This window comes from Melospiza georgiana, chromosome 5 (assembly GCF_028018845.1).
Source record: "Melospiza georgiana isolate bMelGeo1 chromosome 5, bMelGeo1.pri, whole genome shotgun sequence".
Taxonomy (NCBI): Eukaryota; Metazoa; Chordata; class Aves; order Passeriformes; family Passerellidae; genus Melospiza; species Melospiza georgiana.
In genome coordinates, this window is record NC_080434.1 from 55,494,724 (window position 1) to 55,519,858 (window position 25,135).

The following is a 25,135-nucleotide window of genomic DNA, read 5'->3' on the forward strand; positions in this document are numbered from 1 at the left end:
TAGAGCTGCTAAAACCTGTTAAATTAAAATTGCAGAGGGAAGAGAGGAGCTGTGCTGCAATTGCTAAGCAGTTTTCATCTGGTAGTATTGTAAGAGCACCCAGTTAGAACAGGCCTAGAGTAGTGTTTCTGAGAAGGTAAATGAGCACTAACACACACACTGGAGTTGTGTGTTCACTGAAACCTGTGCCAGCACACAGAGCCCACCAGGAAACACTGCCATGGGAGCACAGAGCTGCTGCACCAGCTCCCACAAGAGAAGTGTGCCAATGCCTCAGAGAAAAACTGTAAGGTGCTACTCACAGTTTCAGCACAACAGCAGAAAATCTTGATTGTGGAAACTATTCCTTGTGCTAATGTGTCAGCATCACATTCTGTGTGAATTCCCAATTAACCACAATTTTTGTATGAAAATACACTTTCAGTTATATAAAACGAAGTAATGAGCAATAAGAAAACATACTGTCTAACATCAGCTGATGCCAAATGTTTAGACATTTTAGTGGATACCTGCCTCATTATTTGTTTTAGCTGTGACTTGCTAGGATTGTTACAGATTTTGTATTTCATCTCTGTTGATTCTCAAATATCTACCATTACTATGTCCTAAGCAAGGCTATTGATTGCTCAGTCTTGTCTATTTTATAAAAATAAAGCAAGATTCTTGTTCATAAAAATACGGTAAGATCTCCAAAGATAAAGAGTTAAGGGAGATGTATCTTACTAGGTTTGAGCTGTGTGTGTGCAAACCTCATGAAGTTCAACAAGTACAGTCTATTCAAACTAGCATTTAAAACTTAAAATCTGAACAAAAAAGCCCCAAAACCCACAAGAAGCAGCCTAATTTTATTACAAAGCATAGCTAGAAACCTGTATTTACTGTCAGCAAGCTGTAAGACTTCCTCTAGAAATTGTTCTAAATCTGGGCTAATAATTTGAGTACTGACAGTAATATTGTAAACAGACAACCCAAATAATACACACAGAGAAAATTTTCTAGTTTGAGGTGTATTAAAAAATCAACTGTTCTACTGAGGCTATACATATATATCCCATAAATAACAATATAGTCTTGGAATTTGCTGTCAGTTAGAGATGAGCAAATAAATACAATCCTTTACTGATGTTTAAGGGCAAAGGCAAACACATATTTCTTTGTTATTGAATTTAGAATATTTCTTCAGCCTTAATGGGACTGCAGCTAATCTACAGATGGAAAGACAAAATCTCTAAACCCCAGAATTCTTAATTGCAATCTGACATATAACTTCTCTTTATACTCTCACTCACATGAGATATCTACACAGCAAGTATTTAGCCTCTATAAAATAGGCTTCAAATAAAGCTGAATTAACTAATGGGTAGTGATGGTAAAAAACTAAAGAGTATAATGACAGCATCACATGAACAATTGAAACTTTATGCTTGAATTCCTTGTGGAGCAAGATTTTTTTATAGAGTTGAGCTGATTCTTACTCCACGTAGTATTTCATCCATTGCCAAAGCTGGATTAACACCATTTTAAGGCTGTGGATTACATAGGAAGCAACAAGATAGAGAATTTACATAAAACAGAGCCACTTTATGCTTTCAGCAATTACTTTCACATACAAATGTGGAATTATAAACGGTTGGCATTTGGATGCAAAAAATGTTCTCTTCCCATTTCTGCAAATGACAGGGAAGTTTCTGTAATTCCAGGAGACTTGCTGGCTGGCTCTCCACCTGCAAGGATGCCACACATGGAGGGGAACAGCCCTCGCACATCTGTACCAGAGCTGAATGCTGGTGAGTTCAGAAACAAAGCCTATACAGAGGAGGCAGTGTGCAACAGCAGCTGTTTTAGTTCTCATAGCATTGCACAAATAAAAATAGTTTTAAAACTAGTTCACTAGTCTTATCATGCATATATTTGCAACTTCAATGAGTCAAGCACATATTTCATTCCTCTTTTAGTGTAAAGAAGGAAAAAAATCCTCAAAACCAACCTTTTTTCCAGCTTCTTAACCGTGACTTCCTCCAAGCCTACCTAAAAGGCCCCACATGCAAGCTCAGGAAATCTCCCTTTTCAAGTAAACACATCCTACACCAAGGTGCATTATCAGGGTAGACACCTATGACTGGAAAATAACTCAAAGTCTGTTTTTCCTTTTTGCACCATTTGGAAACAATCTCCATCTGGAGACAGCATAAACTTAATTTTACAGGGGTCTCCTCCTCAGCAAACACACCAGTATGTTTACCACAATAAATAAGCATCTTGAGATTCTTCTTACTCTGCACATAGCCAAACAAAGGCTAACTCAGGCAACCTCATCCTTTGATCACGCTCAAGTTCACACAATTTCCTCTCTTTTCTCAACTCTTTCCCTCTCAATAGACAAAAACCTTTTCTGATTCTTACAACAGTAACTACTCTATCAGTTGTGTTCACTTTCTGTGCTGCCCTCTTTCATGGCAGTTCCAGTTTCCTTGGGTTATTCTATTCTTTCCCTTAGTCCAATAACCTTCACTGAACAGCATTCAGTGTGCTCCTTTAGGTAATTCACCTCAGGGTACTTTTTTCCTGAAAGGCACAAATTCCGTACTGTCTGTAACACAGCACTGATAAGAGCTGAACTGAGGATGTGATACCCAACACATTACTGCAAACCAGAGCTATGGGAAAGGCTCAGAGCCCAGCACAGCTCCTGGCAGTGCTAGGACAGCTACCTGTAGTACTTACCATGTTGGATAACGTGGTACATGATCCATCAGCAAGATGCTGCTGCAATTATCAGGGTCATTGTGATCTAGCAAGTGCTGCTTCTTTCAAGATCAGAAGAAAAATGCAAAGGAAAAAAGGATAATATGCAGCACTTCAGTCAGTTCTTTGGTCCTATCCTGCCAAGAGATTTGGAGCCTGTTTCATCTTCATGCCATGGAGTGCACCCTGCTGCTTGAAGTTAGGGTCCATGGAACTGTTTTGAAAAGTGTTTATGGTGTAATTTTTCATTTTTCCTCTGCTTTGTTTTCAATTGTTTCCTTCCTTTCTTGTCCAGATTCCCTGAGCTCTTACAGAGTCCTCTCATGGCTTATTCACTCTTACCCCTAGATGTCACTGCACTCACTTTCTGTGTCATTGCACCCACCTCCACATTTCTTCTTTAGCAACTTTCTTCTGTAACCTTCATCTTGCCTTTCTTCAGCAGGTTTTTGCAATCAAAGTCTTGTATCAGTAGATCAGATGAGTTTCCACACTATCACTGTACCAACTGGGCCAGAACACAAGTCCTTGTCACAACTTGTACAGCACATATTGAACTTTACAAGTACTTAACAGGTATGAGCTATGACACCAGTTCAATGACTGCCACTGAGTAGTAATTAGGTTCACTGGTAAGTTGATAGAATCATAGAATTGGGAAAGATCTCCAAGGTCATTGACTCCAAGCATTTACCCAGCACTGTCAGTTCATCACCCTGTCCCTAAATGCCACACCTACATGTCTTTTAAACACCTCCAGGCATCGTAGAGTGATTCCACCCTTTCCCTGGGCAGCCTGTTGCAATGCTTGACAAGTCCTTTGGTTTTTCCTCATATCCAATCTAAACCTCCCCTGGCACAAATTGAAGTAATTTTCTTTCAAGCTGTCACTTGTTAGTTGGGAGTATGACCCCTACCTGGCTACAACCTCTTTTCAGGCTGTAGAGACTAATAAGAGCTCTCTGAGCTTCTTTTTCACCAGACTAACAAGCCTCAGTTTCTGAGTTGCCCCTCACAGGACATATTCTCTACACCCTTCATCAGCTTCAGTATTCTTCTTAGGATGTGCATTTAAAAGTTAAACCTTTTAAAGAACATATTCTACCAAAGGTGCTAAAAGTTGCTCAAGGTGCTAAGTATTCCTTTGATATCAGATACACAGAAACCTCATCATCCTAATATTATTAAACAGATTTTCTACTTTTACTCCTTACTTTGAAAATAAGTAAAGGCCAGGTTGGATGAGGCTTTGAGGAATCTGCGAAAGATGTTCCTGCCCATGGCAGGGGAGTAGATGATCTTTAAGGTTGCTTACAACACAACTCTTTCTATGCATCTATGACAGTGTGGCCTACAAACCTTTAATAACCTACATCTACATCTGAAGACTTCCACAGTAATTTCCCAGAAAATTCTTCTTGCAAACCAATTACTTTGAATCAAAATAAAATGCAAGGAAAGGACTATGAAGGGTATTCTATATTATTACTGCATAGTAATTTGGAAAGGAAGCTATCAAGCCATGAAAGAGTGAAATCTCTCTCATTTCTGATTCCCAGACTCCCAAGAGCCACTATGAATTATAAGAAACCATAAATCCTCCTGTTGAGGAACACATTCAGTGCAGGTAGCAAGGTGAGCAGCTGCAGTGTGAACTGCAGGCTGAGCTCTGAGTGGTGGGAGCCCCAGGCAAGAGGCTGAGAAATGCCACCCTCCACATAAGGAAGTGCCTGGGGACCTGTGGCAGCATTGGACACTCAGAGATGAGGCACGAGCTGAGGATCCCCAGACTTTGTGTGCTGAGCCTGTGAGGGTATAAAAACCCAGGAGTCCCTTTGTACAAAGTTCCTCATCAGAGGCAGCAGCTTGAGCTGTTTTGTTGTTGCACAAAGTTTAAATTATTTTAAGGATTGAGACCTGTGCCATGGGAATCCTGGGGCCAGGGAGTGAAGGAACCTTGTCTGACTGGGTGAGCGTGGGGGATGTAGGGAGACAAGCAGGACAACCCTGGGCTCACTGGAGCTGCCTGCTGTGAAGGGGCTTCAGCCCCAGCTCAGGTGCTGCAGGTGTGGCTGCCAGAGTGGCACTCTGGACAGAGAAGTTTCTCTAAGACTCTTTGAAAATGTGGAACAAAACAGGCTAATTTTCAGGGCTTGAAAATGCTGCATCATGTACTTTTGATCTGATTAGGGACCATGAGGAGTTTCCCAGGAAATTAAGTTTTTAAACTTTTCTACTTATATAAATGCAAGCTAGACAAGCTGTATATCCAAAAATATATATGTATTTTACTATACCTATTAGCTGTTAATAAAAAAAATAAAGAATTAGAAATACAGGAGAACTTGTAAACCAACTCCAAAATAAGATGCACAGAAATGAGGAAAATCCCTATATATTGTACAGATGTTCACACACTAGGCAGTCCCAAAGTCAATCATAGATTCTCTTATGTACATAAATCTAAACACAAGTTGCAACATTTTATTACTGTATATGTTTTTTCTTCTTCATCATCTGAGACTGCCTTAGCTCCTCAGTCCCATGGGCATATGGGCAAGCTTCAGAAGGTAAAGAACAACCATCAGGATGATGAATGAAGAACCAACAGAGGCGTGTTTTAAATGCTTCAGCTGAAAGGCGCCGCTTCACTTCAGGTTTAGTTTTACTTGGTGGTTTCTCTTTCCTCCAGTCACGAATATGAACTCTCCCATTCAGAACTAAGATTTAAAAACAAACAAAAATCCAGCTGTTAATAGACATCCATAGTAATTATACTGGAAAAAATTGTAGTGACATTCTGTGAATAAAAAACATTCTACAAATGGATCACTCAGGCAAAACCAGATGAGCCATTTGCACACAAACAGAAAAGTAACAACAAATCACTACAAAGACAATGCAGACACAGTAAAAAGAAGACTTGATTGATTTCCCTGAGAGATGTTTCACTGCAATGCTGAATAGTTTGAGGCACCTTTGCATCATCTTTGTAGACATTTTTTAGCTCATTTTAAATATAGCATTTGGGATCATTGAGAGTAAAAGCATCTGAACTTAGATTGCAAGTTCTAACAAAAGAAGTTTTAACTTCAAGAACTGTAATTCTTCCCATGTTTTAAACTTTATGATTCCACATCTAAAATGTGATTACCAGCAAGTGTCTTCTGCTACTTTCACAGTTCACTGACCCAAAAACACACTGCACCAAGGAGATGACAAGTCTAATCCTTCACGTGAACCAGCACTCAGTTATCACTGGTTAATAAGGATTCAGCACTTTGGGTTTTTTAAATTCATTTGCTGTGTTAGGACCATGAACTGCACACATACACACTTGTGAATCTCTGTCAACTCCTTAAATGAGTAAACAAAACAGATGAAAGGAAGTTAGCCAGACAGGAAGAAAACGACAGATGACAAACAACAGTAAAAATGAAGAGGGAAGAATCTGCCACTTTTAAGTTGCCATGTTCTACTTTCATATACTGCTTCAATCACACCTTCTCTCTCAGACACTTGTAGCTTGGGATAGTTAACCAATACCATTCTGCATTCTGATCATTGCTATTCAAAAAGTAACAAGTCCAGTGGAAGTTGAATATCACCCAGTCTGCCCTGGATGAATTAATGTCTCCAGGTTTCCTTGTGATACACAGACAGATCTGAACTCATACTAAGCCAATCAAGAAGCAATTTCAGCTGAGCTTCCTCACAAAAGAGGAAGAAAAATTAACAGGTATTTATTATCAAACATAATTTTTTCCTAGAAAATCAGTCTTGTATTGGACAAGATACCTGATCTAAAGAAACTGCCACTGATCAATTATTCTAAGACCCACTTTCTGTTTGGTGTGTGTGTACATCCATCCACTTCCATGTTTTAAAAGAAAAAAAAAATCAGTAAAGATGACAAAAGAGCTGTAGCTATGTTCTTCTCTGTCCTCCTGGGCAGGAGCAATGTCCTTGGAGACCACCAGAAGTTTCTTGTTATGGTGACATGCTACTAAGGGAGCAATCAAGTGGTCTCTCCCCAGGCCCTGTGACATAAATTACTGAGATGGTCTGACTTAATCCCAGTCTTTTCTTCATATGTAATGTGCACACAGCCTCCAAGGCAATTTAAGATGCTCATTCCATTTACAATGTAACACATTGCAAAACCTATTTCAGCTATTCCTAATGATAGGAAACCAAATTCAGACATACAAAAAACTCCATGTGACCAACTCTTTAATGGATGGTAACTCAGGAGGATTCTATCAGCCAAGTGTACACAAATATTTAGTGGATGCTAAACTTGCTTAAGCTGACCACTGGCAACAAACAGGTTGCATACTCAGGATTACTTTCCATGGATTACTTCATCAGTATTTTACAGGAGACATGGAACTCTTAGGACACAACACATTTTGAAATTTGAAGCAGCTTTAATACTGATAAAACCTTGAACATCTCATATTACTGCAAAGCTACATTTTAGTTTTGCAAAACTTCACACTCACAAAAAAGCCCCAAAGCACAAATGACACAAAGCACACTGTCACCACACATTACAACAGGGGAAAAAAAAGCCAAACCCAAAAAACTGCTATAAACAAACTCAGCCAGCCATGGAGACTTGCTACTGAGCTCTTTCTGCCATGCTACCACAAACTACACAAACAGGAGCTTTATAAACACATCAAGCCTCACAATTACAGGTTCTTAGGGAGGCTAATTTTGCTTCATGTCAGCATTTACACTTTGAGGCTTGGTGTGGTCAGACTAAGCCTCAGCTAAATGCTTTAGTAATATTGCTCTGTATTTGACAGCCTCAAAACCATCAATATTTCATAGGAAGAAACAAGAATAAAAGGTCAAAGAATAGCATCAAATCAGCCACCTAAACTAAAGGCTTGTCTTTTCAGATACAGTCAGTGCAGAACACTTTGCTGATAGATGCCTTACCAATCTCAATTCATAAGAGCTTTACTAACAATATCTTGGAGCAATGGGCACATAAAGAATATGCAGTTTTTTGCGAAGATACAAAAAGCAGTTAAAAAAACCACCACCATAGTAATTTTTCAGTTAAGTTTAACTGCATATAGAGGAGATAAAATAAATAATTAAGGAGAAAAATAACCAAAACTCAAAACTCCTTTACCTTCAAATACTTGATGATTGTTCTTGAGTAGTGTCTGCAGGCCTCCATATTCACTTTTCAGTTTTTTTAAAACCTCTTTGTCCAAGTGTTCTGCCACTTCTCTCAAGGAAAGGCTTTCTGCAATAAAAAGTGGTAGAATTATTAAAAACTTCTCTATAAAACCTTAATACAATTCAACTTCTATATAAGGTAATGATTATGAGCAGAGTGTCAGAATTATCTACCAGGACTGCAGCAACTTTTTTCTCACAATATGATGTAAGGAATATATTTTACATGCATATTGTAAAACAGCAGCTTTCATTTTACAGGACTCAGGTCAGAATTTCCACAGTAAGACACACTTTTTATTTGCTCTGCTTTTTTTACAGTAGCATGTAACCCTCATTGCAATAAGAAGTGTTTATAAGCATGTAGTTAGAAGACCCAGTCAGTAACATATGACATACTACAGTGAGTAAATTATAAAAACAGATAGAAGAAAATGGAAAGATGGTAGTAGTCAGATAACTGACTGCTTATACAATTAACAGCAGCTTAACATTCTTTTTGTTCCTAAAACTAAACAAAAAATTCCTAATCGTGTTGTAACCTAATGACTTCTTACAAACTCTTACAGAAGTATAGCAAATTATTATGTTAATATTCTAAACCATAATACTGTCCCTAAATAGGGTAGAGTTGTGGGTTTAGCTGGGTTTGGTTTAATAAAAATCGATTCTATAATAGTATTTAAGGGTAAACCAGGAAAAAAACTCAAACCAATCTCAAAATATTCTTCTACATGCAATAAAACATAGTGGGAAAAAAGCACCTTTGATTGCTACTGTATTGTTCCCAGTGTTTCCTAAAAATCTATTCAAAAACTTGTAAACTTGCTGGAAAAGACATGTTCTGCCATCTAAAGATAGTGTAAAGGAAAGATAACCTCACCTCCTTGATTCCAAGTATTCATATTTCCACCCTGTTTATCAGAACATGATTTCTGGGGGGCTGCATTTAACAGCAAGTTTGCCACATTGAGAACCACTTCATCTACAAAGTCCCGAGGGAGGGAAGCACAATTTCTGACTTGTTCTACTTTTCCTCTGGGTTGAAATCCAGGCATCCAAATTGTACCAGCTGTCTCAGTCTCATCTTCAGGAGGTTCTGAGCCTGCTTCTTTGCACAGACCACCAGAGTGATGCTCATGGTTGAATCCAAGCCTTCTGTCACACATGGCCGCAGCACAGGTCCGACGACTGTTAATAAACTGTGTTATCTGCTCGTCAACCAGAGCACGCTCTGCAGCTGGGTAGGTCCTGCTTTTCCCTACAAAACTGACCTGTTTTGGCAGAAACAAGTAAATCACTAGCAGAGTCCTGTACTTACACCCAGCCCCACGAACTCCACATGTTTATGCAAGCTTCTCACTACTAAAATAAAATCCAATACCAACTCAATGCTCAGTAACACCTGAGGGGTTTTTAATTCCAGTCTTTGAATATTGGTGTCCCAGAAGAAATCCAGTAAACAAATCATAATCCATCATGCTATAAAATCACACAGCAAAAATATTGTTCCTGACCCTCAGATTATTTAGAGCTGGACACCTCTTCCCACTCAGAACATTTCACTTTAAATTTCACTGGACAAGAAAAACAGTAATAAGTACAAAAAAGTAGGACAGGCAGCTAGAAAAATTAAGGCAAAAAATTAGGTTTTAAGTTTTCCATCATATAGAGTGACATAAGAGAAAATCATGAAACATTTCATTTTTTCCTGTTGTTTTTTTCTTTTTTATAGGGACTGTACCTTTAACATTAAGAGTGTAATTCCCAAGAAAACAATGAGTATTTTTAATCTCTTTTTAGAGCATATTGTATCAAGTAATGAAGCTGACTATAGTCTTATCTTACAACAATAACAATGAACAAACATCCATACGCTTCAAATAGAGCAGATTTAAGAAAAAAGACAGAGGCCAAAATTACCCTTTTTGTTGATGGAATTCTAAGGCAATCTTCTTCCACATGAAAGCCACATACAAATCCCACTTGGGCAACAAAATCAAGATATTCTCTGTACTGAGTTTTCTTGCATTGTCTTCGGCTGTATTTTCCATGGAAATCAAAGAAGCAGCATGGCAGCACGAAGTAACAACATGAATAGGAAGACCTACAAGAAAGATAACAAACTGCTGAAGAGTAAGTTACTTCAGAAAACACAAAAAATTTAACAAACAACCTATCAAGTGAAAGCAACAATGGAATTTTTATTAAATACAGAGCTTCATGCAGTAATATTTATAACTTCCTTTTTCAATCAAAAGATTAATTTAGTCACAAATACCATTTCACAAAGTATTTCATGCAGCAACCTACTTTGCCAACTTAGTTTGCAGAAGTAAAACTAAATTACTTTTGCTGGTCGTAAAGAGCACAACAGCACGAGGGAAGGCAGAACCATTAGCTTGTATTTACAAGAAAAAAAAAAACACAACAAAAAACAATCAACACTTTCACATAGGAGGAATAAAAAACAGTTTTGATTTTTGAATTTCAAAAGCAAAATACTGCACTGAATTCTATGAGAAAGTAAATACTGCATCTGCACTTCTCCACAGAAACACTTTGTAAAAATAATCAACTTGCATCAAAAGCAGCCAGTCTTAAAAGAACAACTGGTGTGGAACCAAAGCTGACAGTTTTTATCAAGCCTACATATGTAATTATGGGTGGGGAATGTTTGGGTTTTTTCTGCCTGTTTGTTTTTTTAATTCCTTCCATCCCACTCCCCTCCCTCTGCAAAAATACCTAGCTGCAATTACAGGTATCCACGGTGTTAATTCATCTGAATGGTTTCCTATGACCCAGTCAGTGTCTGGAAAGAGATGACTGTCACCTGGAATGATTGTAGCTTCCTAAAAAACAGAACAACACAGCAAGTGAATCCTCTTACAGGTTTCTTTAAAGCATTTTATTTAAAGCACTAAGCAATAATATCAAGTAATACCAGCTGACAAATACAAGGTGAGTGAGCACCACAGACACCAACAATGTTTTCCTCAGTTAGCAATTTTTTATAGCTACAGAGAAGCAATTAAGCAAAAAACACCCACAAAACATGGGTCAGCAAAACAGTAGAATAGCAACTCTAATTAAGATATCTGGTATTTAAATATATATAAACAAAATATCATACACTAAATTATGATTGCTTGCCAATCTCTTTCTATCACTTGTATGCCTGAACTCAGTTTTTCAGAGAGACACTTAATTTGCCGTCTTGCAGCCTGTAGGACTCACACAGCAATTAATTAAAACACAGCTTCATTGTTATTTTCTCCTCCTTCACAGATGCTGCCCAAATCAAATCCTAGTATACAGAACACCACTCTTCACATGCTATCATTCACATATAATAAAACAATAACAAACAAAAGAAACCAAGAGGATGAATTCTTCATACAGGCTAAATTCAAATGCTCTACACTGGCTATAATGTTTATGCCTCACAAATACATTTTCTCACTTTGAACTAAGTTCAGAAGAGAAAGTACTGGAAGATGTTGACACCATGAAAGTAGCCACTCTTTCCTAAAAATATGCATGAACATTAAAATAATTATTGGGCAAATTTGAAAAAGTTTTAGATTTGAATTTCCACAGTCCTTTAGGCAAAGTTCTAGAATATAGAAAAGATATGTTCTCTTTAAGTTCTCTTTATAAAGTTCTCTCTAAAAGTTCTCTTTATATAGAAAAGATATGTTTTAAGAGCTTAGAATTCACACGTAAATGTGAATTTCACATGTAAAGAATAAAATAAAACAAAACCACTAATTAGGTAATTTCAGACTATCTTGGTTACTTTCTAAATCCCTCTTAAGGACCAATATGGTGATTGTTCACTTAAAATTGTTCTCTTTAAATACTAAAGCTCATTTTTAGATATGTAAAAACATTTCTAGATAATGAATGTAACAAGTTTTTTTTGGCAGATTACTGGATGTTAAATTACCAAGGCTTTGGTAAGTGTTTTCTTAAGGTTGATTAAACACAATGCTCATACTTTACATTTCAGTTTTGATCATTCAATTTAGGCATAGCATGGATTATCAGTGCCCCACTGCCCATTCTGACAGCCACTCCTAATCACATTAGTATTCACCGTGTCTGACAGCAGTTTGGAAGCACAGAGTGCCACCTGTTACATCCATTTAGGTTGTTAGAACTGTACTGAACCACACAGGTGGCAACATCTACCCTGCAACTCTGCTGTAAGTAAAGATCAAAACAAAATTAGCTTCAGGGGTAACAACAGGCCGTGGGCAGGTGCTTTTTCCTTCTGTGGCTCCTGTGGCTACATGAGCCTTGCAAAATCCTTTCACCCTTCCTGTTCCTGGTCTATCTCCTTCCAGCATCAATCATCACTTTCTTCAGCATATATTTTATAGTTTCTTTCTTTCTAGGCAGAAATAGGAACATGTAACACAAAGAGACAATGCTGTTCATCATGATCAGATGTTACTTAGTAGAGTACAACAGGAATGATGGAGCACCCCAGATTGATGGTCTGGGTTGCCTGTTGAAGCTTTTCAGGAAGATCTGCTTGCAGACTGCAGTAAAGGAATATGGCAGTTTTGGCAACTTGTACCCAAAATAGCAGGGTGGCAAAGAGAAGGCTACACAACACTGAAATCTGTGACCTCCCATCTGTGAAAACTGAGGTTCTTTCCTAATTTAATGAGCTAGCATCCTCATTGTTGAATGAACAATTCATAATACATTGAATGAACTTTAAATAACACTACTAGAGAATAACTACAGATGGAAAATTATTTTACTATATTGGGAGATGGCAATTTTGACAGAACAGAGCAAGAAATTTTAGACCTGCAGAACAAAAACCAGGAACACCTCACCTCTCAAGGGCAACTGCTCATTGGCACCACACTTTAATGAGTATCATATTAATAATGCTTGGAATCAAAGTGAACGTTCCTGCGTTCAAATTGTTCATAAAAATGATAACATGAAACTTGAAATATAATCCCTTTTGCAGACACATTTTGTTCATTTTTGAAGGCTTTTATTGCAATTATTTATGTTGCCTCCTTTGAGGTTCAACAACAATTTTTCCCCCAAATCAGAACATAGTACTAGAAGGTGAGAATCCCTTTCAACCAATTATCCCAAATTTTGAGTGGCTTTATTATCTTTTATGAACTAGTGGTGCAAACAAAGCTGCTTAATACTGATCATCTGGTAAACAGAAAGCTTGTTTCATGGTGTGCATGTCTGTACATGCAGTAAGAAATCATGCCAGTGGTTCTTGGCTGAGAAACAAGCAAGTTGCAAAGATGCAAGGGTACAACACAATATTTTTCTCATACTTTTCTCCCTTTACAACTTACTCCACCTCCAAGGGATATGGGTAGCAGCATAACAAACCCATGGGTCCCTTTAGACAACTGTGTGAAACCAATATGCTTCCTTACACTTGCATCAATACATCCTGAAACAATGAACAAATGAATAAATGTACAGATCAGTAAGACTGACATACATTTGCATAATACCTCTAAATGCGTCCCTGGTCCATACATGTCCCATATTTTTCTTCTCCTCACATCAATTCCTCTTCCTGGATGCTGAAATATTTGAACAAAAATACTCAATTTAAGTACTACTTTTTTCAGAAATTTCAAATAGGTTTAGTAAATGTACATAGTAACTTCAAACATTTCATTCATGTTAAAATTTAGACACATAACAAAAGCCAGCTTTGCCATTTCATCTGAATACTTTTATTCCCTTTCTTCCCTTTGAAATATGAAGGGAATAACTAGGAAACCTTAAGAATATATCTGGTTCAAAATTTTACCTGGGCACACCTACTGAGACTGTTCTTGAAAATCTCTATCTCTACAAATGTAAAAAAAGAGGTGTTGATTTTTGGTTTGTTTGTTTTTAAAATATCAAAGCCTTTCACAAGTTGAATACTGCAGCATCCACAGAGCTCAAAGAAAAATGCTACTCTAAGCAGTCCCTAGTGGAGAACCACCTTTCAGCTACTGAAACCCAAACAGTTTTTTCCCCTGTCTGATTTAAAGGGAAGAGAAAATAGACTGGAAACTAAAACAAGAAATGAAGAATGTGTAGTATTTGAAATCCAAGAATCTCGTGGAGAACTAAGAAAAATCAATTACTAAAAAAAGTCTCATAAAACTCTCATACATGATTTTTTGGACAGTCAATGTTTGTCAGCACTGAAGGAATGACTGACTGATTGAAAAATCCGCATGGAAAACAGCAGCTTATGTTACACAAAAGTTTTCTGGCCACACAAGAATAGAAACTTTGTGCTAGGAGAACTTGGAACATTTCCCTACTCCCCCACTGATGTCTCTTTATCTAATAAGAGATATTCATTTCCTCTATAAATTTCCCCATGTTGCCCAAAAGTGGAAAATGCAATTTTCTGAAACAGACAGACCCACCTTCAATGGGTTTTGTTTAGTTTCACTGTTTTTTCATTGCTATTTCAGAAACCGTGCCTCAACAAACTGAATTATGCTGTTGCTACATTTTTACTCCAAAAAGTACAGTATGCTGTTAGGCATTTTTAATTAAGAAATCTCAGGACTGCTTTCAAAGATATAGAAAAACATTTTGTGACATCGCAAGTAGAATTCAGTTTGGATAAAAATAAGTTCATGAACACATCTTGTGAGAGGTATGTTGAAATTTCACATTCCTTTCTGCATAACTAAAGTACTCCATTACATTTTCTTTTTCCTTTTAGTTTCTTACCTGAGAAAAAATAGCCCTCAATTTAAATTAAATACACTAACTAAGATAAATAAATGAATGATTTAATCCTCTGGTAGGATTTTCTGTTAGTAACTAGAGTGACAAAATCCAGTTTTAGCAACATGAATTAATTTATTTTGGCTATTTGCATGCCAAATAAAAGGAAAGCATAACAAGAATACTGACACTAGTTTTTAATAATTATTTTTAAAATCATTCTATTTACCCCTTCGTTGTTTAGAATATGAACCAGCAAACCATTTCCACATCCAAGATCTACAAATGACTGCTTCTTGGTCAACCCTTTTTCTTTTCTCTCTTCTTCCCAAAGAATCTAAGAAGAGTAAACAAAACATATTAGGCTTCTGCTCTCACGTTTCCCTATAAGAAACCTTATCAAACGTTATTTGAGATGAAAAAGGAAACCTGGAAATGCAGATTTGACAGAAAATGTTCACTGCACTCACAGGTAAAATAAATTTAGAGAAAAAAAAGGAAAACCTAAAAAAACACCAAAACAAAACAAAAAAACCCCACCAAAACAGAAACCCACTGTTTATAGAGTGAAACAAGAATTATTTTGCATAATATCAATAATTTTCTAAATGCTAAGCACATCCTCCACTCTGTTTTGAGTAATCAGGAGTTGAAATTATTCAGGGCTTTACAACTCTGGGCTAGAATGAACATAAATGTAAAATAAATTGCTGAAACAATGGATGCAAGAGCAGAACAGTGGAAAGCAAGGGAAGTATCAAGTAAACTTCATCAGTGTCTCTGCAAGAACACCACAGATGCATTTATATTCATTGTATTACAGAAAGTATTGATGGCAGAGCTGAAAATAAGCCCCAAAATATTCTTTGTAATCACTTAGTGATATACTGGTACATGTAACCTCCCTTTTACTGAACAAAGCAACAGTGTTACCTAGCAAGGTAACTGCCCCAAATTCTACACCAGCTAAGGGACCCCAAAGCATTTAAGAAATTCTAGTCCCTGATCTGTACATAAGTAGGTACTTTTACACAGATATATAGTCCATAATTAATAAGTGCCTGTTTTTCTGCAGAATATGGATTAACCTTCGCCATTCTCCAACTCTTTTTTCTTCAATAAGAAGTTAGAGATCACACATTTGTAACTCTGCACTCTGATTTTTCACTATGACTACCAAAAATCTTGAGGAGTACTTAACTATGAAAATAAGTATTTGTAACATAGTCAGTTTTGCTAGAAGGAAAAAAGCTCAAGATAAACACAGTCTGCTAATCTCATGGATTATGGTTTTAGATTTACCAATCATTGCACTGTGGCACTCTAGGCAGTATGCAGAAATCCCTAATTACCTCCTTCACAGATCCTACCTGTGCCCCAATTCCTGCAGAGGTTTTCACAACACAACAGCCATGCCCTTGGCCATGCTCCTGCATAGTGAGTGATGTCAATATGATTGGAAAATAAAATGATGCAGATGCCACTAACCCATAAAAACTTTACACTGGACCTACTTTTCCTTAGAAAATCACCTGTGTAATGTACTTCTTAACAATGACTTTCATATACCATCAAATAATACCTGAACATTTTGCAGCAGGTTAGGTAATTAATACCATACTTTAAGTTCTCATTTACATAAGCTGCATATTGAATGACTTTATTAACTCTCTGAAAACTACTGCTACATTAGCCAAAACACAACCACTGTAAACCACTGTAAAAAAAAATTACATGTATAAAAATGCTATCACTCTAGAATTTTCTTGTGGCTACAACTAAACTCCTAATTTTCAACACTGAATATTAAAATGGTGGTAAAAATGGCAAAGATGAGTCTATTATATAGCTCTTTCCACAAGCCAGTATCTAAGGTTGAATGTTAAACACCTAATTAACAAAATTAAATAGTCCTCAATGAGTACTATAAATGAGCTAACTTACTCAGAAATACTGATTTAGGTAAGATGCTACAAGTATAGCTCAAATATAGACATGCTCTTACCATACCCTGGATGGAAAACAAAAATACATGCCTGCCTTTTAAAAACCTGATGTTTCTAAGAATTGCAGGTGGCAAAATTTTCATAGAATCTCAAGCAGATAGATGCTTGAGAAAATTACACCAAGCATTTATCTGCACTTCTAGCATCTGCAGTTGACCTTATTACACTTGGAGATGGGATTTGAGCTGAAATTTTATAGAGAAAAGGCATTGCAGTAAAAAACACTACGTATTTATTTGTTCATAATATAAAATGAACAAGTAACAGAAAAATTTATAAAACAATCAATCCTAATCTCCAATTGATCCAATTTATCACTTCTACAATAGTGCTTTTGGCTTTTTCACTTAGAAAGAAATAAATCTTGTGTATGTAGATGACAAATTTCCTGTGAGAGAAGACTGCAAATCTTCATATTTACCAAGAAGTTTTTGTTTACCTCTAAAATGATCTTCTTTAGAGAGGTTCTATTATCATGAAATATAACCTTACAGCATATTATTAGGTAAAGCAGTTCCCTACCAGTAAGTAAGTGGCAATGGCAACATCTTCATAGACAAATTTCTCAGGGTCTGTCACTTCAGGCCACACCTTCAGGAAAAAAAAAAATAGAATGAAAAAATAGATAAAAATTTATTTTCTGCATCATCTGAAATAACCTTAAAAATGTTGAGACACAGCAATTTGGATATTTATTCACTTCACTATGTTTCTGGACTTCTGGACAGAACTTCAGGACTTTCTGAACAGATTTTGGACTTTAACCTCATTAAAATATACCCAGAGAATACAAAGACTGTTTGATTCAACCAAACAATAAAGTTTCTATAAATATTTTGGCTCCTCATGTGCAGGTCACAAGTAAACAGCTGCATGTGTTCTGTAACAGACCATGTATCTTTTGCTTAACTTTCTCACAGAAAAAAATCTTAAATTTCTTTTCACAAGGAAAAGACCTGGAATTATCCTGGCACAACAGAACATGAAGAATCAAAATCTGAAGTAGGAAGATAGAAAGTTGAAGTATTATTCCTAAGTGTTACTTTGTAAACAAAGAATTGAAACAATAACTAAAATGCTCAACAGCAGCAATTCTACTACAGAACTCAAGACTGAATTGTTGCCTTACCCAAAACTCTAATTCTCCTCTGCTTTGTTTCTTTCTGTTAGTACAGAAATATTAACAGTAAAACATTTCAGCATTTTCACTGTATGTTTTACAAAAGCATTGACCAATTTTTTTGTTTGCAGCTAGAGCCAAGTTTGCAAGAATACAGACATTACTTCATACAGCACTCTGTTGCTCTTCAGGATCTCCAGGATAAGAAAAAAAAAATTACAACACTGCTCCTCTAATTCAAACACATATTAAGATAGTATCCAAAGGTTTTGGGGAAGGAGGTGTTTTATTTATGCCTTTTAAAATGTGGATTTCTATTTATTCCACTGACCTACTTCTTCCTTTTTATCACAAGTGATACATCCAAAATATCCAAATATTTATTGTGAATTTGGCTCTAAATCCTGCTTTTCCAATTAAGTTTGTGCAAGTACTGAACCGTTGTATTCTCTATATATGCCAAAAAAACCCCTAAAACACAAAACCAGAAAACATACATTATAATTCAATTGCTTCTTTAATTAAAAAAATATTGAAATAAGAAGCTTCATTACACAAAGAAAAAAAAATAAGGACAACATCACTGCATTTACTGCTTAAACTTACCTTTACCATCTCTTTGTACTTTTCTTTGAGGTCCTGATAAACCTTGCTGTATTTTGCTACTGAAATGAGTGAGAGTGTACTTTTAAACTCACTGGGTTTTTGCTCCACAGACCATTTAGCCAGTTTGGACAAAAGTTCATTTCCAAGCCATGCTAGTTTGGGGTACACAATTCCATCTGAAAACCAATCTTCTGGAAATGGAGCTACAACAGATACAGACCTTAAAAACAAACAAACAAACAACTTAGTTTAAATACAGCATTTCATTATTTCAGCTATCTCAAGGACAGAGAAAACTGTCCTTGAAGTTGAAGTTGATGGGATGAAGTTGAGAAAATCAGCAGATCAGGGATATAAAACTAGACTGGAGAATAAGTAAATATGTAGACAAATAATAAACCAATGAAATTACTGAATAATGGAACAGTTTCCTCTGAATTTTGTTAGCTCCCAATTCAAAGACAGTACATAAGAGTCCAGCCTGCATTTAACACAATAAATGAGGACTCACAGATGATGAGCAACCTGACCTCACAAGACAGCCAAACACTACACAATGAAAGTCAACTTCTCAAATTCCTGAAAAATAACAGGCAAAATTAAGAGAAAAATATACCCAATGTCACAACTCATTATTTTCATAATCACTAACATTATTCAGATTTTATTAGAGCATCCCTGGATGCTCAGGACCAAACTGACTGGTCCACATTTCAATGACTAAAGCTCAGGCATTTACAGCAACTGTGGTTTGACCCTCCCCTTACTGACACCCACAGACCCTTTCTCACTGCTACAGGCACTGTTACATCCTCGTGATCACAAGAGGCATATTTTTTTCTAAATCACACAAAGGTACAGTCAATCTTTACATTCAAAGGTGAAACAAGTTTGTTTTACATCATTCTGGGTATTGTAGATGTTTCTTTTTAGAGAACACTGTGCACTCACATCACACCACTACTGTAATTTACTAATCAAGCAGAAAATTATAAAATCTAAATTGCCTACATAGCAATACTAAACCATTGTGTGACTCTTGCAATAACTTATTATTTGCTTCCTCTCCTCACCCCACACTTACCATTCCTCATCTTTTATGTGTTTAAGTTGAATTTGATAAATATTGGACTTTTTAATGAGGTATTTTCCTTCACTGTTTTCCTCCAAAGGCAGAAAGGTCACAGTTCCATTGTAAACATCTGAAAAGATATGCAAATAAGGGTTTATTATTCCATGGTGCAGCCCACCCTGGTTAGCACCAAAATGAACTTCTGCCTGCAAACCACTGAGGCAAGATCTAAAACAAGAGAGAAAGGAGCACAATGCCAGGAATAGATCTGTTTCTTGGTGTTCCTGACTTCTGAAACTACTGGATGATTTGAATTCTCCAAATTTAGCATTCTATGGCATGATGCTCCCAAAATATCAAGGGCTGACCAGGAGCATTCATTTTCATCACATCTATTTTAATAAAGTAAAAACTAAACAATAAGATTTTTCTAGTATATTAATATCCCACAGCAAGTCCAGAGTCCTGGGAAGCAGGTGTATAAGCAGTATTACTTCCTCTAAAAATTAAAAAAAATCTTTTTAGCTATTATTTACCCAGGGTGACTTTTTCAGACTAACTTCCTAAGTTCTCAGTTTTGAAAATCTTTTTAATTACATCAAAACAAATCTTCTTGCAAGTAAAAATGCTACACTGGCTACATAATCAATTTTCAATAGACTCCAAAATTTTCTGAGTTAGACAAGAAAAAATTAATTAGCAATAGAGTAAATGTTAAGTCTTGCTATCTCATCTCATCCTCAGCAATACCACTTCTAAAATATTTTAATTAAAAATAATTTTAAAACATTAAAAATATAAAAAAACATTTAACAATCTCCTAGGCTTTCTCTATGCTCTATAGGTGCACCTCAGGAGCATCTTCCCTTAGCATCAAAAGAAAAATTAAATCAAAACTGCAACATATAATATTTTTTTTAAAGGCACCTATTTTTTGAAGGCATCAGGTAAGAATCAAAGGCCTCAAGAACATCCCAAGTGTGCCCCATAAATGACTATCAGTCTTTTTGACTTGTAAGTTGAGCTGGACTTCTTTTTCTTTCTGGACTTCGGATTCTTTCCAAAACACTACTACTAGAATTTAATCCATACAACAGCTTTCCAAAATTTATCTAAAAACGGTGTCAAGTTCTACCCTATGCAAGTTTGTTTATATTAGCAGGATTTATTGGGGCATTTTACCATCATACAGAGAAAAATCACCACAAAGCAAAACAAAACCAAACAAACAAAAAAACCTCACACATACAAAAACATTAAAAAAAAACCCAACAAAAACCAACAAATCGAGATTTTTTCTTAATGTGAAAAACACTAATGACTTGTTTTTAAATTTTTAAAAGTTTAATAGTAATAAAATGGTTATAAAAATAGCAGTATATTTAGAGTAATAATAATTTGGATAATCTGGATTAGGACAATATGAGACAACAGAAACAAACGGTTACGGACATCTGGGTACCTTTTTCTGGGCAACCTAAGCCCGAAAAAGGACCCCCGTTAACAGAGGATTAACCCTTAAAAACAATAATTTGTTACATATTTATACACATCATACATGATGCATAAATTCTATTCAAACAAAGGATTTTGTCTGGTCAGCATCAACTTTTTCCTCTAAATCTTAACAGCATCTTCATGCTCGAGAAAAGCAGGAAGAAGTTAATTTCTTCTGATAAAAGAGCAATAAATTCTCTTTCTCTGAAAGATTCAGGTGTCTTGTGGCTGCTATTTCGCTGCGAGTCCTTTCTTCAAAGAAAAGTATCATCTTACATAACAATTTCTATTTTAACATTATGTTATAACTCTATTTAACACATTACTAAAAAATTAATACAGCATAATTTTCTAACATAACACATATAACATTCATTTTAATATTTGTGAAAAGCCAATCATAAAGTATGCATCCTTCACATTAAGCAATACTAAACATGAAGAAAGTCGATACAGACACTTCTGCTTGGCCAGGCAGCTGTCCCAGCAGCCTGCTCTGTTCAGAAATTCCGCATTTCCCAACACTCTCGTCACTCCTGGCAAAGCTGTCATTAGGCCTGCACTATGAGCGTGGGCAGCAGCTCCTGAGCGCCACAGCTCCCTGGACTCTCGAATTTGTATTTCAACGCTGAAATTTTAATGCTTCCTGGCGCAACAACGACAGGTAAAAAATAAACCCTAGGTACACGACAGGGACAAAAGTCCACCATCGTTCCCACAATCAGGGGGAAAAGTGGGCGTTTCTCTCATGTGCGAGACAATCTCTGAGGGGACAGGTCCGCGACAGCCCCAGCCCCTCACAGCCCCCAGCGCCGCCCCGCTCACCGTGCACCGCCAGCTCCCGGGCCGGGGGCGCGGCGGGGCGGCCCCGGGGCAGCAGCGTCCTCAGCACGGCGCGGAGCTCGCCGGGCCCGCCCCAGGCCACGAGGGGCGGCGGCAGCGCCAGCTGGCCCCGCACCTCCCTCCAGAGCCGGCCCAGCTCCGCGGCCCCCGCCGTTCGCCCCTCCTGCCCGCCGTCGCCCCCGCTTGCCCCCGCAGTGACGATGGAGGGCGATATCTCCCCGCCCTCGCCGAGCGGCACCGTCCCCTCCGCCTGGACAGCGGCGCCGCTCAGTCTCCTGTTGGCCACCTGCGGCTTCTCCAGCCACACGCGCACGGCCGCCCAGAAGCCGCGGGGCAGCGCGGCGCCGCCGGGGTCCCGCACGGCCGCCGTCCCCACCGGCCCCATCCGCCGCCCGCCGCCGCCGCCGCGCCAGGAGGCGGAGCGCGTCGCAGGCTGCTCCCGTCAGTTCCCGAGGCGGAGACGGCGCCGGCCGCAGGTACGTACCGCGTCCCCTGGCCCCCGCCTGTGCCTCTGAGGCTCCGAGTGCCGCAAGAGACCGCTACGGTGCCGTCCTGCGGCTGAAAACGCGAGGAGCTGCCAGCAGGGCGTGAGGCTGGAGGGTCGTCACGTCATGCTGCTCTGTTTAGGGACGGTCTGTGCCGCTGTGACAGCTGCGTGAAAACGCTCCGGAGGGCAAACTCCACACCGGGACGGCTGACTGACACCGGACAGTCAGCCCGGCCCATTAGGGAGACAGCTCGGTACACCATTTTTAGCAAATAACAGCACATTGTGTGGTCTGGGTTTGCCCTGTCTGAGCAGAAGCCGTGCCCCGCCGTGAGTTCGGGCCGCTCGAACAGCGGCCGTGCCGTGAGCCCGCACGGGAAGCGGTTCGTGCCCTGCCCGGGGGTGTCCTGCTCTGGGCCCCTGCCAGCAGCAGATTGCTCGGAAATGCAGAGCCGCTAGAAAAGAAAATAAAGTAAAACACTGGTTATATAACCTCTTAGCCGTGAGGGTACAGTATCATTATTCTTGACAGCTACCAAGTGTCTGAGCTGTGTCATTATTACGTGAGATAATTGAGGATAGTACCCTGGAAACTGTCCTTTGCCCTCTGATTTGTGACCCGTGTTTGGTGCCCGGGTGTGAATTTGAATTACTAGCAGGAGCGCTTTCCATGGAAAAAGGTTTCCAACCCAACATTTTGCAGTGAAACTGTAGCAGTTCTTTTCAAATTGAAAATAATGTGGTTTTTCCTTCCACCTTCTCACACGTTTCAAAATTTCAGAGCAAGGCTGAAATTAACGCTGAAGTTATTCTTTAGGACAGCCCGTTGTTACTTTCCTATTGCAACTACCTGTTTTGATTTCTTAATTAGGTTTTGAAACTGTTGACTTGGAGCCAAATTATATTAAACCATTGCATGAAGTCAGAAAATTTATAGTATATTTTATGTACAGAACACTATTTTAAATGAACTCTTAGGTTTCATTTGGGTAATATTGCTGATTTGCAATGTAGATAAAGTTAGATGCAATAGCTGCAATATTGCAATGTAATTTTTTCTTTTTTATGAGTGAAAAGCCTATTTTCCAATTACAAGTGTAAAGCCTATTACAAGTGTAGTATCTGTTTATTTGGCTGGAGGTTGAAACACTTTCTCAATGTCCTTTTTGTTATTTTTTATTTTCTTTCTTTCCAAACCTGTTGTGCAGTATTGGAGCTGCCTGCATCTTCTTAGAACTGATTTGGAAATCACATGCAGAAATACTATCCTGCTGTTCCCTTCTGCTGTGTTTGTACTGTTCAGAGCTAGAGCATGACCTCCATAAAAGAATAAGGTTGAAAGAAAAGAGAGGTATCGAGGAGATATATCAAGGTGATGGAGGGGGGAAAGGGGTTGAAAAGGCAGACTGCTGAAGTAGTTTCTGTACTTCATTATATTCAAAGTTTGTAGTGAGCCCTTGGCCAGCCCTGGGCCAGGATGTCCTGCCTGTGCCTTTGAGCTGCTTCTTTCAGCCAGTCTTTCGGCTGCCCTGTCCGATGGTTTCTGCTCCCTCCAGGCACAGCAGAGATCTCTGCCGTGTGTGATGGCAGGGATCGCTGGGAGTGCCCTGAGCAGCAGAGGGCTCTCCAGCACCAGCTTCTGGAAGCAGCAGAGGATCAGCCTCTATTTCTTTGGGCCAGGTTCTAATGAAAGGCACAATTCTCCTCTCTCTCCCGAACCAGTGCAGTTGTACCTCCTGACAGGGAAATCTTGCAGGGTCTGTGCAGTTCTGTAGTGCTCTTGCCTGACCCATAGATGCACACAAAGTTGCCAGCAGACTTCATGGGGCCTTACTGCATTTGCTGTTTAAGACATGCTATTTTCTCACTTTTATCACCCCCTTTCTTAATACACAATATGGTGATAACCAGTGTTGTCCCTGTTTCATTTTTAGCTCATATTTTAATAACAAAGATGATGTAATTCGTTTACATTGGGTCAAAGGCATTTTTTCTTTTTCTTTGTATCAAGCCAGCTGAATTAGAAAAGGGGAAGGACAAGATTTTAGTTGCCTCTGCAGTGCTGTACTCATACATTTAAACAAATCCATGGATTTAATCAAACAACTCTTTTAATTTCTTTTTATAACTAAAAAGGCGATATCTGTGGTGCTTCAGTTTGTGTTTTATCTTTTCTCATTTGCTGCAGTTTAGCTAACAATGAATCAGAAAGAAATGACTGGCAACCAAAACTCACGGGATAATTTGCTGGCAGATTTCCCTCAAGGCCCCCTTTCCAGATACCGTAAGAAAGCTTCCTTCAACTGGAAGGAGATGGCACTTTTCATAGATGGTGAAGATGTCATCCAGCTGAAGGTAAACTTGGCAAGAATTGTAAGCATGTTTTAATTGTGCAGATATCAGTAGAACTAAGTATGGTTTTTTTTAAAGGGAGTATAGTTAATAATGCTCTGTAAATATGGAGCATGAAGGAATTTGATTTGCACAGCTAATTTTCAGAACAGAGCTGAATTTTTAAGCAACCTATTCTGCTGTGTCATAAGACATTTAATTACAGAACATCAGTACAGGGGAGAACAGCAGGTGCTGCATTTCAGAATTTGAGTGTTCATTTCAAATTGAGAAATAACTATATTCTACCGTATTTCTTTACTGTTTGCTTTAAATCATAGATCACGTGATTTTGCAAGGCACTTATGCCGAGCTAAGTTCAAGCCACCATCAAACAGTATTTCTGTCTTACTTTGACCTAATTTCCAATGTTCTGTGCTTGCATTAATGTTTATGTGGCATTACAATTGGAGATTAGCATGTGAACC

At 38.1% G+C, this 25,135-nt stretch overlaps 2 protein-coding genes across 7 annotated transcripts in view; one reads left to right on the forward strand and one right to left on the reverse strand.

Annotated features, from left to right (window-relative positions):
- Nucleotides 1-5,013: 5,013 nt before the first annotated feature.
- TRMT44 (tRNA methyltransferase 44 homolog) lies at nt 5,014-22,214 on the reverse strand. The gene is made up of 11 exons (XM_058024591.1): nt 21,812-22,214; nt 19,502-19,619; nt 18,418-18,637; nt 17,214-17,282; nt 14,915-15,022; nt 13,455-13,526; nt 10,690-10,796; nt 9,868-10,051; nt 8,828-9,218; nt 7,895-8,011; nt 5,014-5,465 (listed from the first exon to the last, which is right to left on the reverse strand). The coding sequence occupies exons 1-11, from the start codon at nt 22,212-22,214 to the stop codon at nt 5,233-5,235; spliced, it is 2,022 nt and encodes a 673-aa protein (XP_057880574.1). The 3' UTR covers nt 5,014-5,232.
- Nucleotides 22,215-22,236: 22 nt separating this feature from the next.
- Nucleotides 22,237-25,135, forward strand: part of ACOX3 (acyl-CoA oxidase 3, pristanoyl) — a 36,132-nt gene continuing 33,233 nt past the window's right edge. For 3 of the 6 annotated variants that reach the window (XM_058024503.1, XM_058024504.1, XM_058024500.1), the window contains exons 1-2: nt 22,237-22,305; nt 24,505-24,671. In XM_058024503.1, the coding sequence (XP_057880486.1) occupies nt 24,516-24,671 (156 nt within the window). In that variant the 5' untranslated portion in view covers nt 22,237-22,305; nt 24,505-24,515. Of the gene's footprint in view, nt 22,306-22,505; nt 22,571-24,504; nt 24,672-25,135 lie in introns of those variants that run through there. The other 3 variants (XM_058024502.1, XM_058024501.1, XM_058024505.1) reach the window with 3 other exon arrangements.

Excerpts from the sequence above, each read along its gene's own strand:
- TRMT44 (XM_058024591.1), bottom strand. The coding sequence starts at position 22,214 with ATGGGGCCGGTGGGGACGGCGGCCGTGCGGGACCCCGGCGGCGCCGCG. Across the intron at positions 19,620-21,811 it reads CCGGGAGCTGGCGGTGCACG|ATGTTTACAATGGAACTGTG; the intron begins GTGAGCGGGGCG and ends ATATCTTTTCAG. Across the intron at positions 18,638-19,501 it reads CACATAAAAGATGAGGAATG|GTCTGTATCTGTTGTAGCTC; the intron begins GTAAGTGTGGGG and ends TTTGTTTTTAAG.